General features: G+C 40.7%; 2 protein-coding genes across 2 annotated transcripts; both read right to left on the bottom strand.

Moving 5' to 3' along the window:
• Window positions 1-678: 678 nt before the first annotated feature.
• LOC113744015 (angiopoietin-related protein 7-like) lies at window positions 679-4,799 on the bottom strand. Its single transcript, XM_027273120.1, has 2 exons — window positions 3,350-4,799; window positions 679-1,994 (listed from the first exon to the last, which is right to left on the bottom strand). The coding sequence occupies exons 1-2, from the start codon at window positions 4,209-4,211 to the stop codon at window positions 1,285-1,287; spliced, it is 1,572 nt and encodes a 523-aa protein (XP_027128921.1). The 5' UTR covers window positions 4,212-4,799; the 3' UTR covers window positions 679-1,284.
• On the bottom strand, window positions 4,709-11,850 carry LOC104940488 (microtubule-associated protein futsch). Its single transcript, XM_027272996.1, has 2 exons — window positions 11,686-11,850; window positions 4,709-7,916 (listed from the first exon to the last, which is right to left on the bottom strand). The coding sequence occupies exon 2, from the start codon at window positions 7,736-7,738 to the stop codon at window positions 4,709-4,711; it is 3,030 nt and encodes a 1,009-aa protein (XP_027128797.1). The 5' UTR covers window positions 7,739-7,916; window positions 11,686-11,850.
• Between the last annotated feature and the right edge of the window lie 218 nt (window positions 11,851-12,068).

Here is a 12,068-nt window from a genome sequence, read left to right as displayed (position 1 = left end):
GTAATACATATTATTGGTGTGGTTATAAAGCATAAAGCAGGATTTGTTGTAAATGCATAATTATATACCTTTTACACTATACTCGTTTAGTCTGTTACAGACAGTGTAAAGGGTATATAATTATGCAAAAGATTATGTAGGCTAAAAAAATATACTTTCATTGTGAACCTCTATGGTCTTGGTTTGTATAATATTATACACCGTTACACATAAAGTTGGAATCATTTTGTTTTCAGACACATTCCTCTTTTTTTATTCCTATTTATACACATCGGGTTAATTGTGGTTTAATTTTCACTGTGATATGTTTGGAAGAGATTGATCAATACATTTTGAGAAGATACACTTTATCTATCAAGAATAAATCACATTGCCACAAAAAATATTTCATTCCAACATTATTATATACATCTGGGATTAACACATTTTTAAGTCTTAAGTTTTAAGTGTAGCCTGCAAGGTGACAACAGGGAATGACACATGGAGACAAACAACCAGCTCATTCACACATATAGGCACGTCTATGGAGTACTCCTTTAAATGTAAATAAAAACACAACACCAGCAGCTCACAGGCTTTCTCATATTTTTCTTTTTATTTTATGTTGAAGGTGAAATATATTTTACTTCCTGTCTTTACCTTCTCTTGACAAACCGGATGTACAGTCTTGATGCGCGTCATCGTCGTCTATGCCGCAAAGCCTGTAGGGAAACTGAGTCTTGAACAGTTTGCTCACATCTACTTCATTATAGGAATGTGTGTTGGTTTTATTGATTATTTTGTATTTGAGTTTAAAGAAAATATATAAACAAAAAAAGAAGCAGAAACAAATACAAACGCCTTCTATTTATAACTTTTATTTATCTTAACAAAAAAAAAACAGCTTCAATCAACCATCAACTGGCCTTCCAGTACTTTAATAAAAAAATATCCGTCTCTGTTGCTACATACCCGTCAAAATTCAGACTGTCTTTACAAGAGGATTATCCTCCATCGTCATTAAACACATTACACTCTCAATGACAAGTTAAGGTTATAAAAGAAGACACTATATAATAAGGACGATAACCTCTGTGACTATGTACATCCTCAGTTCTTCCTGTAAACAAATGTTGCAGAATCAAACACCACAAGGTGGCAGCATTGTGGTTATAGCGTACAATAACTGTGTGGATAGTATATTAGGTTTTATTGAACTGTAAAGAGCATCTTATGGTTGTTAGTAGTTAGTAATTAGACCCTTTAATGTCTATTTCCCATCATGCTGTAGCAGAGAGTCACGTCTCATGGTGTGAAGCCTTTCGGTCTGATCATCATCCTGACAGTTTTAAAAGACTGTCTGTAATTTGTAAGGTAATACTCTGTAGATATGTTATGCCACGTCCCCCAGAAAATCCCATCCCGGACTCCTTTGTACTTCCCCACATAGTATCTCCCATTGAGGTTTGCAGCCATGCAGGCATCAAACCACCAGCCGGAGCTGTAGTAGGCGCCGCAGTTGCCGGATGGATATCGGTCGTGGTCCCTGTCCGGGGTGGTGAACGCCCTGTTGTTGTGATCATAACTTTTGCTGAAGCGCAGAGCATCACCTGCGGTACCCGAGTACCTGCCGACTGTCAGCCTGTAGCGCAGCCGTTCATTCGCCACCCTGAACTGCTCGTACTCTGCATGCTCCATCACTCCATCAAAGTCCTCCAGCTCCACCCGCAGCACCATGTCCCCGTCCCGGGTCAACAGGTGGATCAAATTATTGCCCAGCCAAAACTCCCCTCCGTCCAGCTCCCCAAAGCCTGATCGGTACTCAGCCCAGGTGCGGTTGAAGCTGACGCTGCCATCCTGTCTCCGCTGCAGCACCGTCCATCCTCCTCCATCCAGCTCCATGTCACAGAAGACTCGGAAGCTCCTGCCGCGGAGGTCAGGGGTCACCAGGTACACTCCGCTTTTTGTCTCCTTTCTGAGCCGGTACTCGGAGCAGTCTCTCCTCAACAAGGTGACTGTGGATAAGAGAAGAATTATGCACACTTTATACTTTAAGTTTTCCCTTCTTAGCCAAAACAAACTCCTTCTTTTGCTCATATCTCGCAGGTGAAACTATCATCTCGCAGCTGGGCTGCAGCCGTGAAATGAGGTCACAAGTGGTCAGTGCAAAATTATTTTTCCACCATAAAAGATTTAGTGTTTTTGAAGCCTCTCCAGTTGGACCTCCACAGTAGATACATATATACTATTTTAAAAGTAAGTGCAGATAAAAAAAAAAAAATAATAATAATAAAATAAAAATAACTACGTCATTTCTGGCCTGCAGAATTTACAGTCTTTTTTATTATCTTTTTTAATAAATAAAAGACGAACATGATAAGCAGGCTGTTATTTCTGCGTTAAACTGAAGAATCTATCAGTCTGATTCAAGTTATTTAATTAAACCATGCTTTACTGAAGGGTGTGTTAAAGCTGTTGGCCTAGTTGTGGTTTTATCTTTAATCATGACACGCAAGCAGCACGCACATTTTGCTCACATATGCAGATTCCTCCTGTAGTCAAGATGTTTGGTACAAAGATGATCTCAGACCACATAATAATTTATATATTAAGATCATTAGTGCCTACCATGTGGTCCTCTTACTTAAAATCCTTCCTGCTCAGGTCATACCTACCAGTTTAATTTTTTAAAAGTGAGTACCACAATTAAAAGCACTCAAGTGTTAATGCACAACAGTTCCAATCAATTATTGTGACGCATTATCAACAAAAACAACCGATTTTTTTGCATATACCTCCACTACTAATGTATATTTACCTTGTTGTGCAGTGAATATTAATACATTCACCGAGGTGCAAATCAATATTGTTAGCTGCTTTACATACTAATATAATTACATGCAAACATACAATGCAACAAATACGTACATTTACTGCTCTGGGTTGGCTAGCAAATATGTTAAAATAAGTAACTATAATCAGCCCAGATTACAATTTAAATGCACTAACTTGATTATATTTATGATAAAGGTATGAAAGTTAAAAGTATAAAACTTTGGTCATAACTTTCGTCACTGGTCTATTAACTCATGAAAAGAAATGAAAGTCTGTCCCGACATATTTACAGTTTAATTGAATTGATTTATAAATGTAACTTTTGTGGTTGCGTCCTTTTTTTAGTATAATTATATATTTTAAATATTTAATTTTGAAGGATTCCAAAAGTAATTAAAAAGTATTCAGATTGTTTTATTTAAATGATTGTGTTACTAATTATAAAAATTGACATATAATTTAAAGGTTAAATTAAAATAATCATGGGTGAATTCATGCATGCAAAGACAGATCGTGTTAAAGTAATCTCTCTTGCCTTTGGATGGTAGTTTGCTGTCTGTCCGGTCAGGCCTGCTGCCTCCCTGGTTGTCCTCTGGGTGCTCTTTTGGACGCCTGTCAAGCGGTCTTTCATTTGGACTCAGGCTGTTATTGAAGAAAGCAGCCACCTGGTTGATTTTCACTCGCAGCTCACGTGCACTGGGAGTGGAAGCTTCAGCAGCCAAGGGCTCGGGGCCAGAGGTGGCAGGGGTTGTTGACCTGAGGTCAGGGCTGGTTGTGGAGGTAGTTTGGGTTCTGGGGGAAGGGACTGGAATCACCATTATGTCTGGTTCTGGAGTTTGACTGGGTGCTGTTTCCTCCACATTGTGAGCTTGTAACCTGGAGTCTGTTTTAGAGGCTTGTTTTGGCTTTGTGGATCCTGGACTGGCACTAGGGATAACACCTGGAAAGATCTCATGCATAATTTTGTTTGGTCTTGTTGTCATTGGGATGGATGGTACTTGACCAGCTGTTTGTGGTCTCAGATCAGACGTAATCCTGCTGTTTGGGCTCATTGTAAGGTGAGGGAAGGGTGCAGTCTTTGGACCCAGAGTGATAGTTTTCAACTCTGTGTCCCCTGGGGAATGAGTCACTTCAGCAATCTGTCTTACAGGGCCCGATGCAGGCGGCATGTCGGTTTGAGAGTTTTGTATGCCATCTGAAGTAGTGCTGCCGATTTGAAGAGGATCTAACTCTGTTTTGGTCTTTGGACTTGGCTTTGCTGGTTTTGGCCTTTGAGCAGGAGTTGCTCCCGACTTAATGGTAGGTCTGGTTGGTGGCCTGAGTTTGGGGGGAACCCTTGGTTTGAATGTTTTACTTGATTCGGATTCAGGCACAGGTTTGCGATCGAGATTAGGCATTGGGTCGGGTCGAGGTGTTTTAAACCCTCCATTGGTTTGTGGTGTTTGTTCAGGTTTCGGCTTCACATTTGGTTTAGTCTTTTGGCCTGTTGGTGGTTTTTGGTTAAGCTTAGGTGTTTGGTTTATTCTTGGGATTTTCTGGCTGGGTTTAGGCTTTTGATTAGGGGGTTTGATCAGGACTCGATCAGTTGTAAGCTTTTGTCCAGGTGGTTCTTGGACAGGTTTCGGTTTGGGCGAAAGATTTAGATCAGAATCTTCCAATAATTCTGGTCCAGGCTTGTAGTTGGGTTTTGGTGTGAGGCTCGATGTTTGAGGTTCAAGCTCTTGAACTGGTGTGCTTGATGAAGACCTTTGATCAGGTTTTGATTTTTCTTCACTTTCCGGCTTTTTGGTAGGTTTTTGATTTTGGTCATGGTTGTTGGTTTTGAGAGGATTAACCGGCTTTTCCTCAGGTTTCAACTCCTGATTAATAATTGTGATTTCAGGGTCACTGTCAGTTAGTGAATCTTTGTCAGAACCAGTAGATTTCTGGACAGGAAGTGTAGGTTTTTGACTAGATTTTGGCTTTTGAGTTGGTAACTGGTTTTGATCAGGCTAGATTTTGGCTTTTGAGTTGGTAACTGGTTTTGATCAGGTGTATGTTCTTGTCCAGGCGACGGGTCCTGGACAGATTTAGGTTTAGGTGAAAGATTTAGATCAGAATCTTCCAATAGTTCTGTTTTAGGCTTTTGGTTGGGTTTTGATGTGAGGCTCGATGTTTCAAGTTCAGGCTCTTGAACTGGAGTGTTTGATGAAGACCTTTGATCAGGTTTTGATTTTTCTTCACTTGTCAGCTTTTTAGGAGGTTTTTGTTTTTGGTCAGGGTTTTCAGTTTTGAGAGGAACCGGCTTTTTCTCAGGTTTCTGATTAATAATTGTTCTTTCAACAGACACTCTGTGAGTTCGAGGATCTTTGTCTGAAGTGGTTGTGTTTGCAGTTTTAGATGTAGATGTAGGTCTCTGGACAGGAAGCAAAGACTTTTCATGAGATTTTGGCTTTTGAGTAGGTAACTGGTTTTGATCAGGGGTATGTCCTTGTCCAGGTGGATCTTGGATAGATTTAGGTTTGGACGAAAGATTTTGATCAGAATCTTCTATTAGTTCTGTTTTAGGTTTTTGGTTGGGTTTTGGTGTGACGCTCATTGTTTCAGGTTCCTGAGCTGGTGTAAAATATTGATTTACTATAGATCTTTGATCATGTTTTGTTTTTTCTTCATTTTTCAGATTTTGGTCAGGGTCATCGGTTTTTAGAGGATTAACCGGCTTTTTATCAGGTTTCGACTCCTGATCAATAATTGTGATTTCTCTGTTAGTTTGAGGATCTCTGTGAGACTTGGTTGCATTTACAGTTTGAGATGTAGATGTAGGTCTCTGGACAGGAGGCGTAAACTTTTGGTTAGATTTTGGCTTCTGAATAGGTAACTTGTTTTGATCAGTTGTATGTTCTTGGTCACGTTTAGGAGTATTTTTCAGATTTTGATCAGTTGGTAAATTCTCAGGTCTTTGGTCAGGTTTTGGATTTTTTATTTGTTTAGGATCTTTGCCAGGTTTAGGTTTCTGGTTGGTCGTTGGTTTTTGGTGAGTAGGCTTCTGCTTTTGGTCATGTTTTGTTTTGCTGTCAGGCGAAGGTACTCGATCAGGTTTATGGTCATTCTTTGGATTTTTAGGCCTTCGATCTGCTTCAGGTTTAATTGCAGGTTTATGCTTTTCACCAGGCTTCAGTCCTCGGCCTGGTAAAGGTTTTACGCCAGTCTTAGTGTTTGAGCTGATGTTCTTTTTAGCTGTCCAGCGGTTGCGGTCTGCGACTCCTGGAAATTTAGTTGTGTATAAATTTTGATGAGGAGTTGTGGTGGTTGTAGTTTCCATAGTTGAGCTAATTTGCCCCTGGAAGCCGGTTTCAGGTCTTGCACTAGTTGTAGAGGGGAACCTAGTATTGGCACTGGTTATCAGCTGTCCGGGCCCACCCAGTGTGTTTATTGTGGCTGTTGTTGGCCTACTTGTGGTCCTAAAGCCTGCCTCTGCATCTGGGCCTGGGTGCTCAGAAATGCCTCCTGCATCAAGGCCTGTGCTTTGGGTTGGAAGTCTGTCAGGCATTATTGTCCTCCCTTGATTAACACCTGTGTTCAAATGTGGAGTCAAGCTGGACGAAGAAGGAGGTGATGCAAAGGTTACAGCTTTGTTTGAGTCCATGGAGTCATGCCTCGGAGCTAAACTAATGGTGGAGTGAGGAGTCGGGCTGATTGAAACAAAGTCTGTCCTCTCAGTTGCCTTGCTGGATGCTAATTCTCCATCACCGTCTCTCTGTACAGTCTGGACCGCCTTTTCTCCTTCTGTTTTGATCTCCATAGCACTCTCCCAGTCCCTCTCCACCTCCCCCTCTTTTATAGTCTTCTCTTTTTCTGCATGCCCGATGCTCTCGGTCTGTTTTGGTTTCTCATTATTTCGCTCCATTTTTATTCCCTTTTCCATTTCCTTTTTCCTCTCCTCTCCATACTGCCTCCGCTCCTGATTTGTATGCCCATCATGGTCCTCAGACATCTTTATTCCATCACTATGTCTGTCTTCTTCAGTTTGGGTCTTTTTCTCTGTTTCCTTTGTTTCATCCCGCCACACGTGATGGGTACTTTCTTCTGTTTTCTCCTTATTTTTTATATTACTTGTAGTCTTCCTCTCTTTTTCTTTTTCTCTCACGTGCCCTCGATCTCCCTTTGAATTACCCTTACTCTCTTTTTCTTTATTTCTGTCCGTCCCTCTCTCCCTGTTATTTTTTTCAACATTTTTTATGACCATATCCACTATTCTCTCATTTCCATCATTTGCCTGTCCAAATTTGTCCTTTTCTTTTGCACCCTCTGTCTGAGTTTTTCCATCTTTCTCTGTCATTTCTAGGGTTTCTTCATCCTCATTTTCTTTTACAGTCACTTTATCGCTCCTCTCTCTTTCTGTTTCCCATTTCTTTCTCTCTTTCTCTTCCGAAATTGTTTTTTCAGAGTGCGTGTCACCATCTCCTTTCGTAGTATTTTCTGCTTTAACCCTGTCTGTCCCACACTGCAGGCGGAAATCTTTTAGTCTCCCATTTGTCTCATTCAGCCAGTTCCTCTCATCCTTACGTCTGTCTGCACTCTCATTCAGCTTTTCATGCTCTCTTTGCCTTCCACACTCTCTCTCAGTTTGGCTTACTTTACAATCGGCACACATCTTCCTCAGCTGATCCACATTGTCTTTCAGCTTTTGCAGATCCTCCACGATCTTTTCCAGCTCTCTGAGCTGCTTTGGCAAATGGACAGTCAATGGCGGCAGACTGAAAAGGTAAGGGCATGTGCTCTCATCCTGTCTGTGTCTGCACGGCCCCTCAGGTCTCAGATTTGCAGTGCAGGGCCCAAATTCATTATCCCACAGGAGATCTCCTTCGTCTGAATCCGCTGTGGTCCAAAAGAGGCTTGTGAAGGCCAGCAGAGTCCCACATACGCACAGTGCTGTTAACCTCATCACGTCTTGGGAGTAAAGAGTAAAAGGAGAGGCGGGAGACAGTATAAAAAAGACCCACCTCAAGTTTGAGAAGCGCAGTGACAGTGAGAGGAGGAGGTAAGCTGGGAGGGAGAAGATGTGGGAGGGAGGACTGATGGAGCTGCTCAGTGGGAAGTGAGTCTGTGAGAGAAATGAGGAGCTTTGAGAGGGAAACAGGTGAAAAAAAAAACACAGACGAGAAGAGGATTGTGTGGATATACTTCTCAGTAGATGAGATAGTGGATGAAGCATGAGGAGATGGTAAAATATTTCTAATTTATAACATAAGCAGAATTAGCTGTGAAAACTGCGAAAGCCTTAGAAAGCATTTGTCTTATTGTAATCCTATCTTTACATTCCAGTGTATCCTCATTGTAATCATCACCTAATGAAGACCATTCGTTATGCATTCCCACTCCATGCTGTAGTATTATAGCCTTTAATATGCATGTGTGTCACAGTTGCTTTGGCAGGCGCTTCCCAAGCTTCCTGTCAGCGGGTCCACAAACATGTGAGTGACAGATGCAACAGGTCGAAATATGCATTTGAAGCAAAATATTATTTGCTGGGATAGAGGCAAGAGTTTGTTACTCAGATTTGTAAGGACATATTTCATTTCACTGTAAGCTGTGAGGTTTAGTTCAGCTTCTGAGTAATGAAAGCCAGGAATGTCAGATTTATCCAAGAAGGCCGTTTGATTCAAACACATTGCCAGGGGAGATAAATTTGTCATGTGCTATTGACTTTATTTTGACAGTACTAATCCTCAACAAGTGCCGAGAATTGGTGAGGAAATCTCAGGGAGGAGAAGCTACGCTCGCATTGTGCAGACTGCCCGTTCATGTACTGCAAGGTTTTGATTCTGTGCTAATTCATTGTGTCTACATACAGTCTGAAAAAAGAAAGAGAGCAAACACAGTCACATGAACTAAATGAGGCATCTGCTTGGCAGGGAGTTTAGATAATGAGGCTTTAGTTTCTCAGACTGCGGGGTGTAATCGGGGAGTGAAAGCAGGCAATGCCAGCGTTTGATGTTGCAGAAATTGCTCCATTTTTAATGCTTGTTAAGCCACTTAAATGGTCTTGTTTTTAAATCGTGATGAAATGTGACCCCTTGTGCATTTTCGTGCTTTGTCTCTTGCGCTGGCCACTTGCTTTGACTGAGAGATTTCTCAGCTGTCTTTTTAATAATGACAAAGGAAACCATTTGTTTAGCGAGAGGACTGTGGGAAGCATCAGGTTAGAAATGAAAAACAAGTGAAGGAGGATGAAAATGGCTCAATATAGAACAGCAGTGACCTGGAGGTTCATAGTTACATCTGGAGAAATGGCACCTTATAAGAGGATGACAGCCTTAAATGCTACAGTTTGCAGAAATTTTGCACTTCAAGAGAATATAGTGAGGCCTTGTGATCTTGTATAACTATCCATCTGATGTACTCTATATGGCTTTACATGCCATGCACGTTGGACCCTTCCTCCTCCTTCTGTGCTAATATAGCTATGAGCTCATTTGGCATTTGTTGGCAGGATAAAAGCCAGGAATAAGTATCCTTTCACCTTTCACAGTCACTTCAGTACATCAACACTTACACAGGGAAATAGTGTGAGAGAAATGTTTACACTCTGGAGAGACTTCTGTCTGGACACCAGGCCATATCGATTTATTATCGTAGAGCCACTTCTTTCACAGCACAGCAAAGTAAATCACAGACAGTCGCTGCTTAGCCACAACAAACTAACCTGATGCATGGGCTGTAGGAGCGGTTATGATTAATGCAATTGATTAAAGGTCAATTAATTAGATAGAAGCCAATCAAAACGGATATATTTTGATCTTGACAGCAGGAGACCCCTGCTGTTATTCCCAATAATACCCTCCCTGCTGGCTTTACCCATTTATGGAGAGCAGTGTTTTTTTTTTATCTCCTCAGGGTGCCCTCTTGGGATCCAGTGTTTTGAATTCCCCTAGTGAGCTGGCTTGGCCCACTCTCTGTCCTGGATTGTGTAAACACTGTTTTTTTTTCCATTAAGACTAGAACAAACATCTGACCATCAGTCCAGCTTTGCTGCTGGGGCTTCCTGGCAGACCACTTTATCTCCCTCCACTTTGGGCAGAGGAGCCAGTGTCGTCGGTCATGTCTGTTATGTGCATAAGTGTCCCATTTCCAACTGAACTGAAGTGCACCCAGTGACTGTCATAGTGCAGCGCCAGCCTCTTGTAATACCACACTCAGCCTGCCTGTCTGAAGGTATAAACCTACCTGGACAATATTATTATAATGACTCACTGATGCATGCCAAGAACAAATAAACATATACTTATGTGATACGACACTTACTTTAATGCTGTGGATTGGTGTGTATCAGTTTGAAATTCAAACTCCTTGTCTCTCTGTCCTACACACACATATTTTTATCCAGTCCTTAATTCTTTAGTAAGTGATACATTCCCTCGCCATGTGTGAGAAGGTTTTTCATCTGTCAATTGACTTTTAGTGATTCTTGAGAATGAAACAGCTAAGTGTCCCTCACATCTGGGCTGGATTACCTACAGCTCGCCAACACCAGATAACGTCAGGTCAATTTGTTTCTAATCCAAAAGTCTGGACTTCATTAAGAGATTGTTTGAAATTTATATTTAAGAATCCTTGTCCTGATGAAGGATACGGCATGCAGGCTTAACGTGGGAACAGGTTATCTGCCGCTGTCACCTTCTGCCCAGCTGGAGTGAACTCTGAGGTGAGAGTGGACATACTTGGGATCCTGATATGCACGTCAATGCAGTGAAATGGGTATTCTTCCATGACAGGAGAGAATATTTAATATTTTGAATGCATGGCTTTCTATAGAGACACTTATTTCCCAGCCGTGGATAATAGAAACCACGTGAACGGAGGGGTTGTAAAAGGCACAAACAGATTGATTGCATCACAGAAAAAAAACAAGTCTGTTGACCTTTTCTCTTGTCTGTATCAATTCTGCATCAATATTTACAGGAGACTTTGGGCTTTTAAAAGTAATTACACTGGAATGATGACTTTCTTATCCAGAAGTCTGAAGCTCAGTGGTGGAGGAAAGAATTTAGATCCTTTACTTGAGTAAAAATAACAATAACATACTAGAAAAACACATTTTTAAGTAAAGGTTGTGCATTGAAAATGTCATGGTAGATTAGGAAAGTCATCATATTTTTGATGCATTAATGTGTAAGCAGCATTTCAATTCATTCTGAACAATGTATCAAATCTTAGCGCTTTGTGTTTTGTGTGTAAATAAATGTAATCACAGCTATCAAATAAATGCAGTACGATATCTCTCTCTGACTTTTAGTGGAGTGTAAAGTGGCATAAAATGGAAATACTAACTGAAGTACAAGTACCTCAAAAGCTTGAATATAAACTTTCCACCATGGCTGAAGGTGCTATAAAGGGTTAGTCTCTTTGCACAGCCTCATGTTAGGGGGAACCAAAAATAGCCTTTACTTTATTATCCTGCAAACTGTGTCTTCTTCTCTATGGCAACTGTTTAAGAGTTAGTGCAGAGTGTAACATTTACCCAATGAACAATTTGGGTCAAAAGAAATAAACAAATCTCATTCTAGAGTAAGCCAATGTCAGCACTGATGTACAATGTGTACACTACCTTACCGATCTCTCTGGCGGATTGAGACTTCTACTTTAGTGGCTACAGATACAGACGAGAGTAGCATGTAAATGGAGAGAGAGGGAGAAAGAGAGAGGACCATTTGACAGAACAGTTGAGAGAAATGTAACTTTCCACATCATTGACGCATTTGTTTTTTGTTTTATGTCATAACAAAAAGACAACTTCCATCCAGTATTATCATGTTATGAACGAAAGCATTTAAGCATTGTGTTGAAATTTTAATCACATAATGTTGACATAAAATAAAGAATAGTACTTACATCTTGGATGAAATAAAAGTAGTGACTAATCAAGTGCAACGGATATGAGCACATTTTTCCAACACCTCCCAACATTTGTGTTTTGTTTTGTTTGATGACACAGCTGTGATGGTCAGTGGACATGATAATAGAGAAGAAATACTGCTGGATGCATTTCTGTCACTGTACTGCCACCTGGTGACATTTCTAAGAAATATCACTATACTGTATGATGATGTTTTTACAAACTTGCTGGTGCGTTTGTTGTTAAATGAATATGAATATTGAATGCATGAATATTGACTTTCGAATAAAAAGAAAATCTTTAAAAATTGTGAACTTTCTTTGTCGTTTCTGGCAGTACTATAGAGGGGGTAACAGGGTAATCATCGCACATTGTGACA

The sequence above is a fragment of the Larimichthys crocea genome, chromosome XXI, assembly GCF_000972845.2.
Source record: "Larimichthys crocea isolate SSNF chromosome XXI, L_crocea_2.0, whole genome shotgun sequence".
NCBI classification, from domain to species: Eukaryota; Metazoa; Chordata; class Actinopteri; family Sciaenidae; genus Larimichthys; species Larimichthys crocea.
The sequence above is the reverse complement of the archived record's forward strand: the minus strand, read 5'-3'. Positions and strand labels throughout refer to the sequence as shown.